Source organism: Cuculus canorus, chromosome 1 (genome assembly GCF_017976375.1).
Source record: "Cuculus canorus isolate bCucCan1 chromosome 1, bCucCan1.pri, whole genome shotgun sequence".
Classification (NCBI taxonomy): domain Eukaryota; kingdom Metazoa; phylum Chordata; class Aves; order Cuculiformes; family Cuculidae; genus Cuculus; species Cuculus canorus.
In genome coordinates, this window is record NC_071401.1 from 13615298 (window position 1) to 13639601 (window position 24304).

General features: G+C 38.5%; 1 protein-coding gene across 4 annotated transcripts in view; it reads right to left on the reverse strand.

The window, feature by feature from the left end:
- LOC104064097 (N-acetylated-alpha-linked acidic dipeptidase 2) overlaps nt 1–24304 on the reverse strand; it is a 43872-nt gene that overhangs the window by 14018 nt on the left and 5550 nt on the right. The window contains exons 1-13 of one of the 4 annotated variants that reach the window (XM_009566390.2): nt 21035–21186; nt 19413–19524; nt 14917–15103; nt 13506–13607; nt 12567–12692; nt 11723–11909; nt 10525–10618; nt 10145–10243; nt 7915–8000; nt 7239–7358; nt 6745–6827; nt 3956–4019; nt 1328–1395 (exon numbers count right to left, since the gene is read on the reverse strand). In XM_009566390.2, coding sequence (XP_009564685.2) covers nt 1328–1395; nt 3956–4019; nt 6745–6827; nt 7239–7358; nt 7915–8000; nt 10145–10243; nt 10525–10618; nt 11723–11909; nt 12567–12692; nt 13506–13607; nt 14917–15103; nt 19413–19524; nt 21035–21116 — 1410 coding nt within the window. In that variant the 5' untranslated portion in view covers nt 21117–21186. Of the gene's footprint in view, nt 1–1327; nt 1396–3955; nt 4020–6744; nt 6828–7238; nt 7359–7914; nt 8001–10144; nt 10244–10524; nt 10619–11722; nt 11910–12566; nt 12693–13505; nt 13608–14916; nt 15104–19412; nt 19525–21034; nt 21187–24304 lie in introns of those variants that run through there. The other 3 variants (XM_054056951.1, XM_054056960.1, XM_054056971.1) reach the window with 3 other exon arrangements.

Genomic DNA, 24304 nt, shown 5'->3' on the forward strand with positions numbered 1-24304 from the left:
CAAGAGTGAGGTACTACTTTTAGCCCAGAGCATTATTTTTTTTTTTTACTTTTTTTTTTATCTTCTGCAGAAAAATGTGTCCTGGGATAACTGGCTTGCTGCAGATAGAAAGTAAATTATCTTATGCAGGGCCCTGCAGCACTAAGGACATAGAAATTTTTATAGGTGAACTAGAATGCCCTTCAGTGCACAAAGTATCACAGCTAACGTTTGAACAGGCACAGCTTCTTCCTCAGCAAGGAAGAAAGAGCAAGATAGAAAGAGATGATAATAAACAGTAGAAAATAAAAGGAATATATGGGAATAGTACATATAAACTGCCTCAGACAAAAAAACATGGCGTTTCCAGTATTAAAAGAAGGTGCATTGCATTTGAAAATAACTCAAGATGAATACATCTAATAGGATGGGAGACTAGTAGCTGGAGTCATGTTACCTATTGTCTTTACAGTGAGGATTTTTACACTGGACCAAGTCACTTGATTTCCCTTAATATCAGGAGAAAAAATATTTTGAGAGTTCTGTATGCACAAGAGTAGACAATCACATTTGGTCACATGAATCTCATCCAAAAGGCACCTATTTCTACCCATTGCCTTTAAAGACAGCCTCCAGTGCTGAAGTCAGACAGAGAAGCCTTCTGTTAATTGAGATGAATCCAGATTTGAGGACAGTGACAACAGCTCACGCTGGATTCCTAATCTGTTTACCTCCTCAGATGGCCAATGAAGTTTCATGCTTTAATGGATGACAATCTTTTAGCCTTAAAATAATTCACCATGAGAGATGAAAGCAAAGGAGACATGATTAGACCCCTTGCAATAATGCAAATGCATAGGTCTGACCTGCTCAATCCTTTATCACAGTATGTCAGGGGCTAAGTGAGATATGAAGGACATTCAGTGGGAACAGAGAAAAATGGTAGCTAGCAAATGCGAAAATGAACAGATTCTCTTTTGTACATGAAATGGAAATTTAAAATGCAATTTATTTCCTTGAATGCTTATAATTTTAGAGAATCGATTGTGCTTAATTGTTCTATTATCCTGTTATATTGTTATTACTTTTCCTACACATTACAAATAATATTCCACTTCAGTCAGTGACATATTTCAACCTTTCTAAGAACACTGAGGAACTGTGAGCCTGAACTGCGCATCAGAGATGGGATGTTTTGCTGTTGGTTTTGATGGGATCAAAATTCTTCCAGCACAGTGATAGGATAAATCCAATATTATTCAATAATTCAATTTTGTCCAATAAACTAATAAACTTGCAATTTTACATTCTTAGGAACTCACAAATAATAAACAGTCTGATTTTGTACCTCTTTTGTCAGATTATACACCAGTTTGTAGAGAAGAGGTGTGCAGTCAACTCTCAATGTGTAGTTACCTGAAAATGAAACAAAGACAGAAATTTGCCCTTCATATACCAGTGGCATTATCTTCTTAGTGAATTAAACCCTGCAGTCCCATCTTAGATAAACCTTTTGACTCCAAGGTAAGAATTTATCTTGCCTCAGAACATATACCAAAATAGACTACTTGGACACACTGTATAAGTGACTGTTAGTATGTGACAATGCATTGGTACATACATAGTAATGTAATTAAGCCTTCCCATAGTTCTAAAATACACCCAACTATACCTCATTAGCTACAAGCCCTTGTCACTCCAATGCTCCTCAAAGCTTGTGATAAACAGAAGGAAACAGTAACATCCTACCACTTGTAGGATGTTAAAACTAAAGTTAGTGCATTCAGGAACTGCGCAGGAGGAATGACATATTCCCTAGAAAATGTTTCAAGAAGTATTTCAGTGCAGCTGCTTCTTCTCTGAGCATAAAAATGGAGATTTTCTGTTTTTCTCTACTTCTCTCCCCTTTCACCACCATGCTGTGGCTTCTACGCTTTACACCCTTGAGGCTTCCACACTGCCTGTGGGGTATGTTGAGCTAGGTAAGTATCTCATACTGAAGTTGTCAGTTACAGCAGCAAGAGTCTCATCAAAAATAAATTATCTCCTCTTCAGAGACAGGCAGGAGTCTAAAGCAGCCTTCTCTATAGAAGCAGTGTTCCCTGTATAGCCACTGGACTGGAACTGGGCAAACACCTCCACTCCCAAATACAGCCAACAAAAAAGAGAATAAGATGGGTGAGAAGGCTTAGACATAATAAAATATAAGCTCTCTGATAACACTGTTATTAGATTTTGATATGGCTTTAGACCTTTGGGTCATCTTTGCACAGTGTGTACTTAGAAGAGGATCAGCCTGACAATTACAGAAAACCTCAAGGTGATGAAAAACTACTAGATTATGTTAATTATGTTTCCAAGGAGAGTCCATATTTGAGAACTGGAAATTAAAGTCACAAAAACACTCGTAAAGATGACCCACTATTCTTCTTTTCATTGCTAAAGAAGAATGACTAGAAATAATTTGCTGTCCAAACCATGACATAAGAAGTGCTGTGGAGAATGCTATGATGATAAACAAAATAATCACCAGAGTACAGGGGTGCTACGGTTCTACAGGGGCATTTAATGCTCTGCCATGTGAAAGATGTCCAAGATAGTTCAAACAGTATGTGGGATATGGTATTCTTTTCATTATTACATATTTCTTTTCCAGTGGTTTGATTTTTCACATTTTCTTTAATGCGTAAAGCATGAGACATGTTTGAATAATCAAGATTTGGAAGAAAATTGTTAAGGCAGCGGCATGTTGGCTGCAAACCAACTAAGAAATATGTGTTAAAATCCATGCTGAGAATATGAAGAAGTTGTAAAGCTATTATCTCATTCGTGAGATTTTCTAGGCGTGAAATTCTGCTCTACTTTTTACACAGCATGTAGGCTGCATAATTGAAGGAACAGCTCTAACCCTCCCTACACCCCAACTCCAACTGAGCATTTAGAAACTGGGTTTGGCTTTTCATTCCTTCCAATCCTTTTGTGACAGACAAAATTTTCAGCTGACAGGAATAAAAAGAGTTCTTAAATATGCCTGTTGACATCCACTGATTCACACACAGTAAGCTCAAAAAGTTGGGTTTAACATGGGAAGAGCAATGCCTTAAGTAACTGAGGTTATGATGAAGGAAAGCTTCAAAGGATTCTTCTGACTTATTTCAACACAGACACTAGCAAATGAAGCCCTTTTGTAATAAAGCTCAGTATAATTTCAGAAGAATTTTGTGATTTAGGTCACAGTCTTGGGCTCAAAATTCAAAGTCCAGTTTCTAAGCAACATTCCTATATGTCAGATTCTTCTCAGAATCTGAAGGGCATAGTAAATTGGATAACGGTGTATCAGCTTTTTGCAAAACATTCTTCAATGCTTATTTCTCTAGGAGAGCCCTGCCATAATACATGTTACTCCCTGCATGTCGTCCCCGTTCACAGCAATAAGCAAAGGTAACCAGTGGCCCGCACTACCAAAATCACTTTGCCTTCCCACAGAATCTTAGCCTAAGGTCTTGACAAAAATTGCCTTTGGATTGCAATAAATTACAGTGTTCCAAAACAGTATAATTCTACAGGAAAAGGAGCTGGAGCTGCAAACAGAACAAGGAACAGTCCACCATACATTTACTGTAATTGTAAATGAAAGCTAATGCAGTTTAAAGTTAAATGAAAGCTAATGCAGTTTAAAATGAAAAAATGCAGTTTAACATTCAGGACTACCAGTTCATTAGCACAGAATACTTCCAGGACATTCTGGACACCAGACGTGGCCTCCAGCTCATAGATGGTGTTATTTACAACAAGAAAGCAACATGAGCAATTAAATTATTCTCATTCTCCACTTAATTCTGTATTTGCTACAATTATTCTGAACATCACACTACCTATCTTCTGTTTACCAGCTCTGGATACAATAAATAATATGCAGTGAACTATTAAAGCTGACATCTGTGAAGTAAGGTGACCTTAAAATTAAAATACACACCTTCTATAGACGAATCTGTGTTGATGTAAGCAACTGCCCGTTCCTGGAGGACTCTGGCATTTTCCTGGGGTTGTAGAAGTGTAGTTATTACTCTTAACTAGTGACATTTAATCAAGAGCATGTTAAACACACTGTTTTTACAGTATTACCTTTAAGAACCCAGTCAGGACAAGCAGTACTATGTACCTTATTAATTGTATTAATATTTGAGGATGGATCAATTATCTGGACTTATGAAATTCAGTCCTGCTTTCTGGGATTTCATTTGGAACACATTCACAAAAGGGAGGTGCTGTCTGCTGCATTACAGAGGAACAAGATGGAACAGGAAAATTACCCAACAGCATTGTAACAGGATAAATTAAGGTTATACATATGCTTTAAGTCTGCACTTGCAGTACTTTCGAGCATGCAACATGTGACTCAGAATTCCTCCACGCTTTTAATCTCTCGTTATTTATGTGAGCTCTCAGCAGCGAGCTCCATTTTAACACTGATAAAACAGTTATTGCTGTCATTTCTACACTCCTTGGTTGCAAAATGGGATGAGTCAAAGCACTGACATTTCCTTTGGAAATGAATTTGACTGACTGTTTTAAGTCAACTAAGCATTGCTTTCATGCTAAATATATATGCACATGTTAAATTTTTTTGCAAACTGGTAATTATGTTTGAAATTTAAATTCTAATCAGTGAGCGGTATTTTACTAAGTCTTGGCTTTGTGATAGATACTCTAATTACGTTAGTAATTGTTGCTTGATTCATTCAATTTATAAGTCAACTAATAATTAAGATACGTGAACTAAAACTCGGATTGGTAATTGATAACTTCATAAATAAACAGATATCTTTAAAACAAACAGCAGAAGAGATTCTTCAAAAGAATACGAAGGGAGGGAGCATGCATACATGAGGCCTTGCATATATGCAAAAGCATACTTGTAGCATAAACTCCTTCATTTATGAGAAATGGAGAATATTTACATAACCAAAGGCTACTGCCACTGTTGCAGGGTCTCTTCGTTACACAGCAGACAGTGAATATAATGGGTTAATTTTCATCAAGAGTTAGTAGAAGACAGATCCAGCAGCTGCAGAAAACATGAATATAAGCTGTGAGGAATGTCTCCAGAGAAACCGAATCTAATTTCGGTGTCAAAGAGGAGAAATTCACACTACCAAGATAAAGCAAGGAAAAAAAATATAAAAACATTGACATTCAAATATGAATTGTGCTCATGGCTTTCTAATGTAGTACAGCTGCTGTTTCATGAAATAATGGATGATAGATTACTAGATATTAAATTATTGAACAAAAAACACTGCAGAACAGCAGTAGCAATATGTGAACAAATCAAATACAAACAGAACTCCTAATTTATTCATGACTTCCTCAAGAGAAATTGATTTTTTGAAGTATCATTGTTTTGCATTCCTCATAGTTAAAACAATTGACTGTTTTTTCTTGACAGCATCTAAATATGTGCACAAATACATAGACAAAGTAATCACAAATAAAGCTTTATATACAGAACACTTTTGTTAACAGTGGAGCTCAAGCAGGGTGAAACTTTAATGCCAGACCCTTAAATTCTCTCTATTTAAATAATTTATATTTAAAGACAATTTAAATTATTTTTGCTTCATCTAACATCCCTTAAACCTGCAATAAGATGCAGAGTCTACTGCAGCTGGAAGCCAAACAGTTTATGGGAGAAAAAATTAATGCAAATCTGAAGGAACAGAAATCTTGGGTTTACTAGCAAAAAAATGATGGAATCCCTTTGATGTTTGGAAGCATCTTGCTGGTTTTGTTCCCTCCTCTGAGACGTGTCATTTTGCTATGTAATTTTGTGGTTTACTAAACTACATGCTAATAAACTAAACAAAAGAATAAGATTAAGTATTCTACAGATTTTGAAAACTCTATCCACGTATCTAAATATAACCTTGTAATCTAACACAAGAACAAGACAACACATTTTTGTTAAAACAGTATTAACAAATTGACATAGTTCAGCAGAAATGTTTCATCAGACAATTTTCTGCATTCTCTATTTCTAATTTGGTTTTACAGCAAAGCAATGAAAACTCTCGTAAGACCTATATTTCTTACTGGGATTGAACAAATCCACTTACAGGGTTAAAAACTGAGCATACCCAACAGGGAAAGGAAGATAAAACATTCAGAGCCTTGCTTCTCAATTTCCTAATATCCTTCTATCTGTCAGGAATATAGTCAGGGATCCCACTATAGAATTAATTGATTGCCCTGCCCCCGAGACTCTATAATAAAGGAAGTTTCACAGGAATTTAGAACTATTCACTCATAAATTACCTATCTTAGCCATTGCCCAGAAGGATTAATTTCCAAACAAAAGGCTTGGTGGCTTGTGGATCACAGATACATGATCTGGACTTCAGTTTCTATAAACTAAAGAATTTCTCAAACAGAAAGTTAGAAAATAAAATATATTTAGGTCATATAAAATGCTATCATTATGTTAAATGAGGGGCTAGGTTTCCACATAGAGAACTTCGAGGGACATCAGCTTGAATCACAGTAGATTTTTAAATTGCAGAACAGTTAGCACACTTACATTGAAAGAAGTTAGGTTAGTAATTTGTGTAAATATATAAGGCCTCGCAGTACCTTAAAGAGTCCATTGTGCTCCAATTTTACCTTGAAGCTATTGATTGCAGTCTAGGGATAGATACCACCAGGTACTGCCGATGCCTGCAAAACACTTTCAAGTTTCACTTTCTTAAAGGTTTTTTTTTTATTTACCTCAGCCCATTCTGTGGAACCCAACAATCCAAATTCTTCTGCATCCCAGCTGGCAAAAATAATAGTTCTCTTAGGTCTCCAACCTGCAATCACATTGTTAAACTTGAAAATTTAACTTAAAGTTAGAAAGTCTAATGAAAGTAGTTACTTGAACTATTTTTTTTAAATAGCACTTCAAAAACGTCCTCTTTAAACTCCTTGAAGGAACACGTTATTGCAGAGATATTTCATCTTAATGGAATATTTTCATTCCACAAAACCAAAAGGGTACTATGACATTGATGAAATAAATGAGAGAATAAATCCAGCCAACTAAGATGTAATGCTACGTATGCATCTTTCCAATGAATCTGCATATTTCATAATTAGAAATACAACTTTCTGTAGAGGTGAAAAGTCGAATCAACACAACTGCTTATGAGAATATTCAACACAATTCCTCAAAGCTGCTGTTTTCCATACACACTATTTTATGTCTGTAATAAGTGAGTTACCTTCTGTCTTCATTTTACCAAAACTCCGTACAACCTCTTGCAGAACAGCTGTACCCGTAGTTGGATCGATACCACCAAATACCCAAGAGTCTCTATGACCTCCTAAAATAATATATCTGTCTGGAAACAAACATAAAATATCATTCTTTAATTAAAAATGCATTTAGGTTACCTGTACTTCCTTTGATTGCATCCTTACTTGTGCGAGTTGAACTTTAATACCAGTGCTTACTTTCCTGAAGAATATATATGAAGCCAAGATATATTTTATAAAGATATATAAATATATTTCAAAAGCCTTTCATGTATAAGGCCTGCTACTAAGTATCAACAACAGTGTGTTGAGGTTCCAGATCATCACCAGTTTTCCATACTTTGCATTGTGTTAATTTTTGCAAGGTAAAATGTATGAATGATGTTAGAGGAAACCTACTGTAAAATGATAGGCATTATAAAAAGTTCTTTACCGTGTATTGTTCTAGCATTACCATTCAAACAGATTCTTGGGAACACCAATGAAATATAGTGTGATGAGAGAGACAGGACAATTATTAAGAGTTTTTCAGATTCCATGTTATCTGGCTATCTAAAGCTTCAAGTTTCTTGCAACACAAGAACAATTTCAGCAAACACAAAATACAGAAGGAATTAAAATCCTCAAGCACCCGATGCCTACCTGGTTCCACAGCTCCTCTGAGGATGCCAATGACATTGTAAATTCGTGTTATTTTATTGTTCGTATGAACATGCATTCTGACTTTTCTGAAATGAAAAGCAATATAGAGTAATCACTTCTGTCTAAGATGGCAATAAAAAACCCCAACATAATAGCACGTAAGCCAGGGAGTTTGTACTTCTGTTCTGCTTTGTGTACTCAGCACTGATATATCTGTTCTGCTGTATCAGTGTCCCATTTTTTATTTCAGGTTAATCTGCTGACACAAAGATGCCTTAGAAAAAAACCTATGAAGTGGGACAACCTATGAACTCTAAAACATTCACAGAATTTATTGAATAGTGACGCATGGGAGTCAACTGGATAATTACGTATTAGAGGAGTAAACTGAAAAGCATACATAGTAATTGAAAATTGTAATTGTGGATTTATATGTATTTTTATGAAGAATACACTTGGGTTTTCTAGCACAATTGCGTGTAATGAATAAAACTTGGAGAGATTGTCATTAGAAATATTTACCCAGGAGTAAATTGAAAACTCTGAAATCTGACAGCAGATCTATGTGATCAAGATTAGTCAATCCTCTACCCTTCTCCACTAATAAAACTCACTTGTGAAATTTTATGAAAAGAAAGAAAATTGGAGTATTGGGAGAGCTAAAAATAATGTGATATTCAGCCCCTCTTGACCTGTAGAAGAAACAAAGCACCAAACAACACATTTTTGTGTCTGGCAAAACCCAAGAGTTTTACATTTGAAGTTATCTCTTCAGCAGAAAATCTGCATAACTGTCAAAATCAAAAACTACTTCAGGACAGCTACTGGATCTTTGCCCAGAAAATAACTGACACCAATGCCTTGAGCATGCATATACTTACACACTTTCCAAGTGTAAGTGACTTTCTACCTAGACTCAAAAGGTTCACTTTGATATGGAGTTACTGTGAGAAAGAAGTATATGTAGGATTAGCCAATATTTACAAAACCTGTTACCCGATCAAGTAAGTTGATGTTAAAAAGTGCATTCAAAAGTATTTCCCATGTGTATGCTTTGTGGATGAATCATATTGCTTTTTTTCTCACTGTTGCTCTCAAGACATTCCAAACAGCACCTTAGCAATGTCAAATACTATTTTTTAATTTATTTCTTTCTACTTTATTCATGTTTCAGCTAGTGTTAAAGCAGAGCAGAAAAGAATAATGAACAATGAAATTATATATTCAGATATACTCATGTTTTGCAGGAGGTGGAACAGTGATAACAATTCACCATTTTCACAGGCTGTTCATTGTGGTCCGCTACCAGTCCTCACAGAATAATGTCTCAGGTAAACTGGAAGTATTTTAATGTGAAAAAGTGATGGAGAAGTGCTCTTCAGCTTTATCTTCTGCAGCTTATCAGTTACAAATAAGGTAGACTACTATGACAGTCCCTGACAGCCAGTCAAATTCCTGACCACCAAATGCAATTGCTATGTGTCTTGATCTGCTAGAGAGTGATTCTATTAGTTCTGGAGACTTGGACAATTTCATTTCTCTATTAGAAATGAAAAAAAATGCAAACTGCAAACATACTATTGCTAATTCAATTGGTCAGAGGCCAGTTCTTCTCAAAATTAGTAAGATACATGTGGTTTGGGTTCTTCCATTCTATTCTGTTCAGGGCTTTTCAACCACAGGGCCTACCAGCTTCAGGGAACAGTTGATGGACTCCGAAATCACCACCACACTTCACAGCCCTACGGTCACAGAAACCCCAAGAGCTTCCAGTGGACAAGGGAAACATATGTAGAACTACTGAATTGTCAGTCCTTCCCCCTTTGACTGTCTTATTGTTCCCTTGGTCATCAGAAACAGAAAAGAAAGACCAAATCTGAAGTGCGGAGGAGGTTTAGGGTTAATTCAACAATACTAAAAAATGTCTTCTTATTGGTATATAGCTATTTGTAAAATGACCAGTGAAACAATGTGCGAACCTCAAAGTAGAGATTAAAATCGGAACAACAAAGCTGGACCTGTAGCATCTAAATCTGTCCATGCGTTAGTGTTGGGGACACTAGAAAAATCGTAGCATTTTCATATTCTAATAACTACCACCAAGGGTTGCCCACTCAGAAGGAACTAAATTTCTGCAGAATATCTACAGATTTATTGTTTCACAGTGTTTTCCTTCTTGAGATTTATTCTTTTAGCAGTATTTTATAAATAGGCAAGTGTTAAGACAGACCTTGTGGATGAGTTGTCTACAAATCCTGGTCCTATATTATAAGACACATTGAGACTTCCCTTCCAGCTGCTGTCTGGAGCTGCGCGTCCTCCCATTGCACTGTTTAGTGAGAACCAAGACAAATATAGTTTTACAGTAGGCTAAAACCTTAAATTGGCTTAATGATTACTGCACCAAAGACAAGGTGCGCTTACAAAATTCTTAAAAACATTATGCCAGAAGCTGATTTCTTTAAATATCCCATATTTTATGAAATACACACTAATACAAAAGAGCAATAAATACAAGTAACAGCATAAATTTTACCACCTTGGAATAAAAAATTTTGCTGTACTTCTGTGAATGCTGACTTCTGGTGAGGAGGACTGATATATACTCACCGTAATAATACTTCTGCATCATGATATCCAATGGGATGAACTGGGATTTTGGGAATCCCTACACCTTCATTAACTTTATACCTGAAAGTGTACTCTGAGAAACCAGAACAAAATGTCAAGTTTATAGTGTTCTTCACAACTTTCACCAAACTGGAAATACTTTTGAACATCGCAGCCAGACAGTAGCCATGAGCATGCATCAACTTTTTAATTCTTATGTATTTTATTAGATTTTACTTCTAGGAACCCAAAATGTAATGATAGAACCACAAACCAAATAGTGCATCTGCGCAACTGTGGAGGAGAAGACTCCACATTTGTTGCAAGGTTGTATTTGCTGTCCATCCATATTATTACCTCTCCTCAAAGCTAACTGTGGGATAACCAGGCTGGTGTGTAAGGTGAAAACAGCCCCTATGCAGCCTGTTGACGAGCTACAGAAGACATCCAGAGATGCATTTTGCTATGTTGAAAACAGTCAACGTCTCTCTGAATCTGCTGGGCCAGGTACACACAATCTATCTTGTTTTTTGCAGTATGATGTTGTCTTGTGCCCCTAAAAATGGTCACACAAGCCAGTGAGCTTTCCAGAAGCATCTCTGTGTTCCCATCTCATGGCAGACAGGTCTGGTAGGCACCTTAGTTCAGAATGAGTTTAGGATGCCTACAAGGACAAGGCAAGCATATGGTGCCAAGTTTCAAAAAACTCCAGGCTATCATTATTTTTAATACAGAAATTTTACTCCCCATATAGAGTACTTTGAATTGATTTTCTACTTGGAGCAAAGAAACATCCTTCCAAGCAAACTTATTGCTCCTCCTTGATGGCAGACTATAATCTAGTTTAAACTGGTCCTCTTGAGGAACAGAGGTATTTAAAAATGGCTATAAATTCTCAGTAATCTTCTATTCCCTCACAGTCTGTAAGCCTACACATCCTGCTTTTCTGAGAGTTACAAAGCTGGGATCATACAAACAGATTCTCCTCAAAACTTACTCTCCCTGCCCAACTCAGTAGCAACTAGTTGAAACAACATAGTTAGAATTTAGTCTGCAACAGGAAAACTAACTACTGCTAAATATAATTTTAACCCACCCTTCCTTTGTACTGAAAATAAATTAATTTCTAGTGCCACAATAAGTTACAGAGCCAGCTTATCAGGTACTTGATGGCCCAGGGTACAGATCCCTCACTCACCTTTTGCAGGATAACCTGGTGTTAGAGGGTCCCCAGCTCCATTCAGGTTTAACACATTTCCACGCTGTGCTCCTCTGCTTGGAAGGTTCCAGCCATCTGGATAAACATCTACTCCTGGTGCACAGTAGTCAGCAGGGTCTGAATAAAGTATGATCCCCTGGGCTCCTGCTAACATGGCATTTCTCACCTGTGAAATTATTTAATATAAAGACATACTTTTTTTTTTTTTTCCCCCCAATGCAGTAATAAGTCTGAATGTTGCAATTTACTTCCATGGGGACATTGCTTTTGAAGTTCTACACAGCAAAGACTGAAAGTAACCACAGACTCAGCAGAACAAACCACAGTGAAACAGGGTATGTTATTTTCTGTCACACCTTTAGTGATAGCTCAAGGCTATGAAGTAAAGCACAAGACATAAAAGTGAGGCACAAAAACTGACCACTTGCCCACTATGACCAATTCTGTCCAAGTTGCCTAAAGACAAAAGAGTTAATTATTCAATCTCTGTGCATCAGACTCCTTGTCAAATATTTACTTCTTCACAGTACTGCAGTTCTATGGATGAAAGCATTAAAAGCCTTGGCTCAACAAAATTCTCAGTTCCCTAAAGTAATCCCTTGCAAGAACTGCCTAAGGATTTGCAGTCATCTCACTCTCAGGAGATTAATGCATTCATCTGTTTTCATTGTTTTGGAAGTTATTCTTAGAATGCAGTCACAATGGATACACTGCAGGTTTCCTTCTGCACACATGTTCCAACTTAACAGCCCTCGTAACTCCCACTAGCTCCACCATGAGCAGTGTCTGACCCGCAGAGGAAGTAATAAAACACAACCCTTACTTTGTTTCCTCTGAAGATCTTTCCATATCTGGCAATGACAACCTTTCCTGTACAGTTAATTTCCATTTCACGCTCCAGCTTAAAAAAATCTTCAGTGCGACCATAATTCACATATACCAGATCTGCCTGCACAGAAAAGAAAAGCAATTTCATGGCAACTGGTCATTCAACAAACAAAATACCCATTTTCAGAAATACACAATTTCATTCATTATGTAATATACAGTTATTTTTTGCATTTCTATAAATTAGAACCGGTGCCCATAAAACCACAAGCTTTCCAGAATGTTCTATAGAAGGCCTTGGCTCAAACTGCTGGCCTTTCTATATTATCCTGCATTTAAATGAAGTCCATAAACTGAAGTTGAAAAAAAAAACCAAAAACAATGCACTTTGCTAAATTGGCAAACTTCTATGGTGATGAGAAAAAAAAGTGGTATTCCTCATATACACAACATTCACTATTAACACTCACTTAATTCATGTGCAATGCAGTGTTGTCCCTGACGTGTTCCTTCATAATGAATTACCACAATAAGTGAGGGACTACTTTAGCCTTTGAAGACATCCACTTAATCCAAAATATCTTCCAAATTGATTTATGTATTGCTGTTTCACCTTGAGACATCAGCAAGTCCTCTCTATATGATTGAGTAATGTGGAGTAACCTGAGATGGATCCAAAATTTTCCATACAGGTAAAAGCTTTGCATTTATTATGTGATTCAGATTTCCAGCACTTTGGTAAAGCTTTTTTTCCTAATACACACTTCTAACCTTCAAATGATACATGGCCCAGCTGTCCTTGTGTTCTCTTATACTAATGGCTAATTAAAACTACTGTAAGAAATATTTTGAGAAGTTAAAGCAACCTCCTCCACCAAATGTATTGCAAAATATAACTTCAGATAATAATGCTCTTACAAAATTTTTTTCTTACCTCTGGCACTCCTTGTGCAGAAAAAGCATTATATGGTGGCAGTATATTAGTAACATTTTCATACCCCTGTGGGGGTGGTTCAAACAATGATGTATTGAAAATCTAGAAATAAATAACAGACATCGTTGGTCAAACACTCCACCTCCAGACACAAGTCCGTACATTTGGATATTGCAAATGATATGCTAGTTTTCACAAATTGTTAGCAAAAAAATACAATCCCAGCTAGCATGTATAAATTCAAACAAAAAAACAGCTAGGGATATATATCTAGATTTTTATAACAGAGTGCAGATACGAATACAGATAGATCACTTTTCAGAAGATGCTCATCAGTTACTTGCCAGGACCTAAGCGAAGAAGTAGCTGAAAAATGCCAAGAGGTGGTGACAATAAATGACACCTAGTTCAATGTGATTACTGCCACCTGTATTTTGTACTTTGTGATTAATCCCACTTGCATTGTGACTGTCTCTTCACCTCGTTGCTAGTGACGCTTCAGTTAAACACGCTGCTTTTCAGCATTATCTGTTGTAATACTCATGTTGCCTCAGGGTTTATATCCACTCTGTCATCTTATGAGGTTATAGCTGAGAGACTGCTATGGGATTTGTGGAAGAATTGCTCCATTCTTTCACCACTAAGCTCGTCTCATCCATGAGCACACAGTCCTTAGTTTCCACCAGGGCTCTTCATCCCTGTCTATGTACTACGATGCTCCTCTAGCCATCCCAACTCCTCTCCTCCCTTAGGCTCCCTGTCAGATTTTGCATCTCTTTCTTTATTCTCCTGTGTGCACAAAATGGAGATTGTTCATTATTACTTCCAACAGGAACCTAAGAGATGCCACAGAAAGGCAGTAGGATCAGGTTCAGAGTAAACAAAGGAAGGTAGTACTTCATACAACGGATACTCTCTGTGTGGTATTCCTTACCTCAGTGTATTGTGGAATCAAAAATTGTACAGATATTCTAGCAGAGATTGGATATGTACTTGGAAGACAGATTTCACGAGGGTCACTAACTTGATAAATACTTAGAAAAGAGGGCTAATGAGGATGCCTAAAGAGACCAATTGCACCATGCTCAGAAAACCCTTCAGCTGAGAACAGCCAGACACTGGAAGAATATTTCTTTGTTCTTAAACTTCCCTGTGTGTCCACTTAAGGCTATTTATGGAAACATTGTCCTAGATATATCCTTAATCTGAACTAGTATGGCCATTCTTACATCAACTCCGCTGTTCTGCTGCACAGTCTGGAAAATCATTTCTAAATATGAGTTCCCTTTGCATTAGATTTTTTATCATATTATAAAGCACATGCTAGGATGAATGGGTGGGAAAACAGAGGAAGACACTGTTTCTTTAAAGAAGTCTTATATAAATACAGTTTATTTGTTAAAAAGACCACCTCATTCCCTTGATCATCAATTAGTGAGATGTAGTTTGGCTGCTTTTCATCTGGGTATGAAAGAAGCACATCATAATGAACAAGTTCTGCTGAATCCAGTCCAAATTCCTTCCACTGGCCCTGAATCCGTTTGGCAAGAAGAAGATTCTGTTCAGTTCCTGCGAGGTGAGGCAATTTGGTAAACGTGCTGGAATAAAACAGAAAATAGCTAGTAAGCAGTAAATGCAGAGAGGTACAATAATGAACTCGGAGCAGCATGTATAATGCTTATATTCAAGACACATGCATGGAAAGTAAGGTTTTACAGTTAAATTCTGACCTGTATAACATGATTATTTATCCGTCTGTATCAACATAAGCACAAAATGTTGTCAGAGCAGAGGATCTTCCCTTAAGCCTTAAGACAAATCTTCTTGAACCTTTCTTTTTACATAACAGAAATAGCCACAACAACACAGAAGCAATGAAAATCAGTGTCAAAGACATTCAGCAAAAGAATAGGAATGGTATGCAAGGAGCACAGATCCAGAAAAGCTACACATTCAGAAAGGAGCCCTCTGAATAATTTTGGTATTGGATGATGGCTTTGGCATAACATGTAGTAATAAGGTTAAATTGAAAATAATTATGTGAAAATATCTGCAAAGATTTCTTCTTTGTTTCTTAATCAAAAGACTGAATAATGAGGCCCTTCTTAACATATATATCCAGATCAGTTATGACATACAGTGATGACACATCCAGCCCCTCTGGGCTACCATACACAAGTCTGTCTAGAATTTTTTGGCCCACTGAACAAATGAGTTATGGCAAATGCTGATGAGTCAGACAGGTACTAAGCATCAACTTTCAAATTCCAACAGCCTACCTGTTAATGGCAGCCCCAGGGATGTCAGATACCACTAATTACCATGAATTAGTGGTACTAAATACCATTATTAGTACCAGTTCAACCTGTCAGTTTAGCCTATTTTCAACCCCTGTAAGAGCTTGCTTTTCAGTGTGCGCTTCCTTAGCTTCCAAATGAGAATGCTGCAAGACATGATGTCCAACGTCTTGTTAAAGTTAAGGATATTATAACCACTGTAACATCTCCAGTGATACACATAGCCAGTAATTTCTATAGAGAAGACAAACACCCTGATCAGTAGTGTTGGGGGTTTTATTATTATTTACAAATACTAAAAAAATACGTTGACTATTTCTAACTACCTTTGTGTCCTTCATGTGTTTGGAAACACATTCCAGAAGGATGTTTGGTCACCTTTTCAGAGGTGAAGTGAAGCTGACCAGCTCACAGTGCCCCCAAGTTTTCCTTCTTGCCTTACTTAAAAATGGTCACAACATCAGCCTTATTCAGCAACCAGGGACCTCCTTCAATCACCAGAACTTCTCATAGACAGCAGTCTTGCAATTGTAACATCCAGGTAGTCCATGGGAAACTCATCTGGCCCCCTGGATTTGAATGCATCTAGATTCCCTACGCAGACCACAACCTTCTGCTCTCTGCTTTTGTCTTGCTTCTCTTTAGACTGTGCAGGTATGCACCAAGACCCAGAAACAACCTTTGCCAAAGCTTGTTGCCTGTTTTCTTCTTGTACTTTAATTCTCTAATTTTAAGTACCTTTTGATTCCTGAAGTACTCTATTTTAAATACTATACATACTTTCAGGAAATATACACTGAACACAATGTCTTTTTTTCAATTTTTTTCACTTTTAAACAGTTATGTGCTTTCCAGAGCTATGACTCAATGCTATGGTCATGGTGTCTGCATTTTCTGAAACACATGGTTTGTTTTCTCCACTTGATAAAAGCAGACTTAGTAGTTTAAAAAACTAGGAATATGGACCAAAAATCTCAAGTTCATATATCTTATGCTTTTAACAAACTTTTTGGATCGTGTATTAATATATTTTTTCTGCAGCTCTTGCTTTTTATTTGAATTTAGAAGGGGAAAAAATAGTACAAAGCATTTTGTCCATTATCAAAGCAAGCAGACAAACTATACAATATTAATACCCTATGGCCATGAAACTTCAGCATAATTGCAGAGCTGTTTCATTCTGTTATCAATCTCAATGTTGTCTAGACTTTCACTCAAACATAACCTTCAGGAACTCTCCAGTCTACTGAGAACATTAAATACAAACCAAGATAGGCCTATAACCCTAAAAAGCTAATTGATGTTAGAAATGAAAACTTTCTGTTTTACAATAAATGTACAGAAATCAAATTTGTCAACAATCCTTCGATTGTTATGCAGCTGATGACTTACATGCTGAATACCAAGATGTTACTCACCAGAGGTTTTATTTGTTTACTTTCTGTATTAATATATTTGTTCCTCTGTAGAAGATATAAATATGCACAAGAATGTTTGGGGTTTTTTTTCAATTTCTGGTGGAATACATAACAAAACAAGAAGGTAATTCTACAGTCCTAAAATTTAGGTGTTTTGAAAAAAAACACATGGATGCACCAGGATGCAAAAAAGTATATTTAATAATAATTACAACATGTAAGATTTAACCACTCATACACACACAGAGTGCATGGGCAGGGCCCTTCATCTTCAGAAAGAGAAGACAGGATATAATGGTATCTCAAGTTCACAGCACAATATCCAACATGTCTGTAAAGTCTTTGTCATCGTCACCCACATCATCCTTCGCTCTAAATTGGAGAGATATGGATTTGATGGGTGGATGATAAGGTGGATAAGAAACTGGTTGGATGGTCGTATTCAAAGAGTAGTGGTCAATGGGTCAAAGTCCAGATGGAGATCCATGACAAGTGGTGTCCCTCAGGGGTCCGTACTGGGACCGGTGCTGTTCAATATCTTTATCAATGATATTGACAGCAAGATGGAGTGCACCTTCAGCAGGTTTGTGGATGACACCAAACTGAGTGGTGTAGTTGCCACACCAGAAGGATGTGATGTCATCCAGAGGGACCTGGAGAAGTGGGTCTCTGAGAACCTCATGACGTTCAACAAGGCCAAATGTAAGGTCCCGCACCTGCGTCAGGGCAATCCCCGTTTTCAGTACATGATGGGGGATGATGTGCTTGAGATCAGCCCTGCAGAGAAGGACTTGAGGGTGCTGGCCGATGAGAAGCTCGACGTGAGCCGGCAATGTGCACTCGCAGCCCAGAATGCCAACAGTATCCTGGGCTGCATCAAAAGAAGCGTGGCCAGCAGGGTGAGGGAGGTGATTCTGCCCCTTTATTCCTCTCCTGTGAGACCTCATCTGGAGTACTGCGTTCAGTTCTGGAATGCTCAACATAAGAATGATATGGAGCTGTTGGAACGTGTCCGGAGGAGGGCTACAAAGATGATCAGAGGGCTGGAGCACCTCCCATATGAGGACCGGCTGAGAGAGTTGGGCTTGCTCAGCCTGGAGAAGAGAAGGCTCAGAGATCATATAACGACCTTCCAGTACCTGAAGGGGCTACAGGAAAGCTGGAGAGGAGCTATTCATAAAGGTTTGTGGTGACAGGATGAGGGGGATCGGGTATAAACTGGAGAGGGGCAGATTTAGGCCAGACATTAGGAAGAATTTCTTCACTATGAGGGTGGTGATGCACTGGCACAGGTTGCCCAGGGAAGCTGTGGCTGCCCCATCCCTGGAGGTGTTCAAGGCCAGGCTGGATGGGGCCTTGGGCAGCCTGATCCAGTGGGATGTCCCTGCCCATGGCAGGGGGGTTGGAAGTGCATGAGCCTTAAAGTCCCTTCCAACCCAAACTATTCTATGATTCTATGATTCTATATTCCTAGCATTTTAGGTGTTTCGAAAAAAAACACATTGATGCACTAGGAAACAAAAAAAGTATATTTAATTTATATACAACATGTAAGATTTAAGCACCCATACGCAAACATTGTACATGGGCAGGGCCCGTCATCTTCCGAAAGGGAAGACAAGGTTAAGTGGGATCTCAAGTTAATAGCACGTTATACAACATGTCCACACTAAATGCCAGTTGTAACATTACATGCAACTCAGTGTCATGCAACATTTGTAGGATTTTTTCATATATTAGTTTTCTACTTAGACTAGCTGCTCAAACTGAAAGTTTAGGGATGCACTAGACAGATTGTCAATCAAATGTAATTAATAACAACCACTGTATCCTCAATCCAGTAAAATCATCTCAGTCTGAGATAAAGCAAAATTATCTGATGTTAGAGCTTCAGACACTTGAGGAAAAAACACCTACACTGCATTAGATCAAGACTACAGAAAACTGTAATAAAAAAGCATGATAAGCACTGGCAGCAAGGCAGCTTGAGGGAAGAACACTAAACAGTAAAAACACTTCAAAAAGATAACTTCGAAAATAGAGGGGATGGGGGAACAGAAGGGTTGTGAGTCAAATACTTCCAAAGCATCTTAACAGCTCTGCTTTCAGAGACTGTTACTTGGAGCTGATCTTATCACTTTTTGGCTTTTGTGACTGATAAATTTATTCAAAAACCAAGACGCAGTGCTTACCGAAGGAATTGCTTGATGTTTTCTGCTTTCATTTCAGCCACAAGTTTCTCTCTCAGATTTTGATAGGCATTTGAAGAGTTAGGCTTTTTTTCGGTCGGTTTTGTAAACCATCCTGAAAGACATTTGAAAAGCTTCCTACTTAGCACGAATCCCAGTCCTCGCATATTTGAGCCCATGTGCAACCTAAAGCACTGAACAGTCTCATTAAAACCACGAGGATGAACAGGACTTAGAGCGCCCTCTGTCAGAGACTGAGGGCTCAAACACAGAAGCAAAACACAACCAAAACACTTCATGGACTGAACTGCCAAAAGAAGTGCATAATTAAAAGGGCACACCCTAAATCTCTGGTAAATACAATCCCCCTTTTAAGGCAGATTTATCTCTCGTTGATTTTCAACTATACTTTAAATTCTCAGTTAACTGTTTGCAGTGAGAGGATTGAAATCCTGATACTCATCATGAATTTTCCTTATTTAATTTTTATATATATGTTTAAAAATATGTGCATAAGCGTATTTAAAGCGAAGGTCTATGACTCAACAGCCACCCTGCCAGCATTATAATAGTTACAGTTTGGGGAAGGTTGGAGTTGGTCTATTTAATTATTAAAAGAATGAAGGTAATTGTGAAGGTAATTTAACTTTAAAAAGTTAAAGATTTTTCAGCTGCCATAAACCTGAAAGGTGAGTCTATATCGACTATATGAATTTGCCTTTATGAAAACCCAAATCCTTTTGCTTTTATAGCTACAAAATCCCAAACTGGTAAAATTATCATAATAAAGCCAAGCGCATATGCTGCCACATGCACAACATATGTAATCTGCTAAGACTTAAATGCAATTGTAGTAACCTTCTGAGCATTAACAGTGGTACTGGATCAGATCAAAGGTCCCTCTTGTCCAGTATCCTGGTTTGGCGTACGACCAACAAGATTATGTCCAGGGAAATGTGTAAAATGAGCATAAACACCAGAGACTTGTAGCTCTGGGATCTCCTAAATCAAGCCGGGTTTTTTTTATATTTAATAACCCTCATGGATTTTTCTTTTCATGCTTTAGCATTAAATGCGTGCTACAACACAAGTTTCAAAAGGACAAATGTAATTTTAGACTTAAAATCAAACGTTGCAAATAACTGCAGAAAATAGTCTTCTGGGAACTTCATTGCACGGGATGGAAAACTCAGCAACTCCACTCCTGGCTGTCAAACCTCCTCCTGCTCTATGTACTGCCTTAATTTCTAAACCAGCAACTGAATAGGAACATTTAATAGATCTTCATTAAAAATCAGGAAATAAAAATAATTAAAAAATATATTGCTATTTGTGCAGCCACAGAAGTCTCAAACTCTCCTATTAATCCCTCCTCTTTGAATGTCTGCCTGCCTGCTATGGCAAGTGGTTAATTCACCAGAGCTTGTTTGGGGCTGAAGCACACAGCCATGCTAATTCCAACTCCTTAAAGACCAAAATTGCTAGAAAGAACAACCTCTTAGAAAAACCGTAGGATGAGTATTTTTTAACGTCCCTAAAAGCCTCCTGAGAGGGGCTTCGTCACAAGAGGAGCTGCATAGAAGGATGCTCAGCTGCAGGCTGAGCCCAGGTGGCTCTGTACTCACCTGCAAGAAAGCCCAATAAGAACGCAGCCAGCAGCCCTGTGCAGCCCAGCCATGCGCGGAGGGTGGGCTTGCTCCTGGCCATACAGGCACTGCTGCCCGGCAGCTTTGCAGCCTGCGAGGAGGGCAGGCAGGGAGCCGCCTTCCTCCTCCTCCTCTTCCTCCCTCTCCCTCTCCTCCCTCTCCTCCCTCTCCTCCTCCCACCCTCAGCCCCAGGGCTACCCCCAGCTTCTGTGATTCTCAGCTCTCCTCCTGCCTAAACAGCCTTAATCCCTGGCTGATGCTATTTTCTGAGCGCAATAAAACACTTCTTTTTCTTAGTCTCACCCCGCAAGACAGTTTGCGTGTAGCTGTATGTGCATCTCTTAACAAATTTGCATCCAGACTGTGCACTAAGTACTATTTTAAAGGCTACTTTCTATGAATTGTCAGGACGGCTTGGTTTTTAAAGTGGCTCTTTTGGGCTCAATCACTATTAGTATTTATTTGTTCCAGTGGAAGTGGCTATGGAAATAGAGGAAGGGAAGACTTGTTTTCTCTTTACCAAGAAAGGACTGAATTGGTCCCTTTGTAATCTGTGGTTGCATTAATCCTTGGCAAGTGATGAATACTCAGAGCAGCTCAGAACACATTTTAGATTAGCCAACAGGGACACTAGCAGACGTCACCCAATTTGCAACTGGGAAAAGTGGCAAAATTATTTCCTATATTCTCTAGCTTTTTTACATTTTGGATGACAAAGTTCTTAGGATCAAGTTTTCCTAGTCTAATTCAGCAAAATTCGTCAGTGCCTCATGGGAAAGCACACAACTTCAGCCCAGGGAAGAGTCAAGATATTTTTATAGAATCATCATATTTTGTACAAATTTAGCCTGGCCCTGCGAACCACTCCCAGTTGGTGAGTTCCTACATGGCTACATGGAAGCCAAGACTTATCTTTATGGAAGTGAGGACTTGCCCATCTGAGGCCAGTTATCTGGCTGAAGACAGGAAAGCTTTCTGGAGAGCCTGGACATGCTCCGATTTCTTACCACTTACTGCCAAAAGAGTCCAAAGCAGGTATCCTGCATCTTGTGAAAGAAACAGCAGTTCTCCAAGTATCAAAACTTTCTCAAATAGACTAGATTGAGCTGAAAATATTCAGAAACAGCTGAAAACACTGGTTAATGTCCTAATTATTTCACTAAGGCTTTTCATAGATTAGAGGAGAATTACATCACTTCGGTATTCTGGACCAGCCACAGCCACTATCTTAAGCATACACCTGGATGTCTTAGTTCAGACGATAAGCATGTCCAGTTTTGTGATCTTCTTTTCTGTCATTTCCAAACTTAACCCATCACCAATTCCGAATAGCAAGGACTTTTCAAATCAACATCTCACTTGACATATACGAACCAGATGGAATTCCACCTACAGAACTTATAAAGAATGGGCATATTGATGTATTATTAGCATTTATATAGCACCACATGTGTAGGACTGGAACATAATAGACAGTAAAGTGTCTTCCTAAATTAGGCCTCATGTGATGATAACATCAGTGAAGAAAGAAGGTAAGAATAGCAGCAGCGAGAAAGTATGACATTTATTGCTACACCTACCTCTTCTTAAACCAATAAGAGCATCAGCAATGCTGAGGTTGAACAGTAGCAGCAACCAAGTAGCTTCTACCACTTAACATCATAGAATCATAGAATGGTTTGTGTTGTAAGGGATCTTGAAGACCACCCAGTTCCAAATCCCCTGCCATGGGCAGGGACGCCACTCACCACACCAGGCTGCTCAAAGCCCCATCCAACTTGGTCTTGAACACTTCCAGGGTGGGGGCATCCACAACCTTCCTGGACAACCTGTGCCAGTGCCTCACCACCCTTGTTGTGAAGCATTTCTTCCTAATGTCTAATCTAAATTGTCCCCCTTCCAATTTAAAGCCATTCTCCTATGTCCTATCATTACATGCCCTTGTAAAAAGTCCCTCTCCAGCTTTCTTGTACAATCCCTTCAGGTACTGGAAGGCCTCTGGTGCCTTCTTTTCTCCAGGCTGAACAACTCCAATTCCTTCAGCCTGTTCTCATAGCAAAGGTGCTCCAGCCCTCTGATCATCTTTGTAGCCCTTCTCTGGACCCGTTCCAACAGCTCCATGTCCTTCTTACGTTGAGGATTCCAGAACTGGACAGAATACTCCAGGTGACGTCTCACAAGAGAGGAATAGAAGGGCAGAATTACCTCCCTCAACCCTAGGATACCTGAAGTACACTAGTCAGCTCACTTTAAGCACTTCAGTTATTTTATGGAGCGTTCCGTTCCTAAGAGAAAAGTACCCAGTGTCATTTGGCAGCTTATGGAGTGTTCCACACTGCTATACAGAACAAACCAGTACAGGGCAGCATTTATATGAGGGCTGCCTTCTTCTGGTGCAGCAGCCACATGACGGATAAGACTTCCCACAGCACCTAAGCTGATACTGCAGAGCCTATTTTCAGACAACTGAAGATTGCCCCATGCAGCCAGATGTGAGCTAACTGTCCATAGATGGAGCCAGTGGAGTTACAGGAACTACAACTGGAATTAAAATAAGCATTTGGTGCAATTTCAGATGCCTCAGTGTACCCATCTGTGTATGCAGTTCTCTCAGGTTTTGTATTCCACCAATTTGGAGGTCCCTTCCAACCTAACTCTTCTGTTCTATTTTATGAATCAGCTTGGTATGTGGTGCAGGACAGTGTAAGGAGTGACATTGCTACACAAGAATTTTTGTTGTCCCTCTTGGATCATATCTGGTTTATACATAGATATTTGAAATTGCTTGCTGATACGTTGCAAAAGTATCCCTGAGCTATCTTCTACACAGTTCCTGGGAAGATGAGAAAAACAGCATATAAAGGCTAAATAAATACCATTCATGCAGTTCAAAACATAATTTTGGGCTTGAAAACAGAGTTTATAGATGCTGGAGTCTTTCCTTTTGGAAGGTGGAACAGGGTGCAGCAATCCAGATTTTCTTAAAGAATGTAGTGAGAGAGCAGCTAAGTTTTCTGAAAGGAAGGAGAGTGAACAAAGCTACCTCCTCCTATACCAGTTTCCATTTTCCTCGGTGTCTGGGCAGAAGAAGAGGTTGTCTTTAGCATTGCTTTGCTACTCCTTTGTTGTTCCCTTCTTTTTGTTTCTGTATTTCTTTTACTTTCTCCTCTTTGCTGGTATTATCAGTTCCAAGATATGCAGCATAAGGAATGCAGTATCTATCCTGCATATTCACTGTTTCCTGAGTCC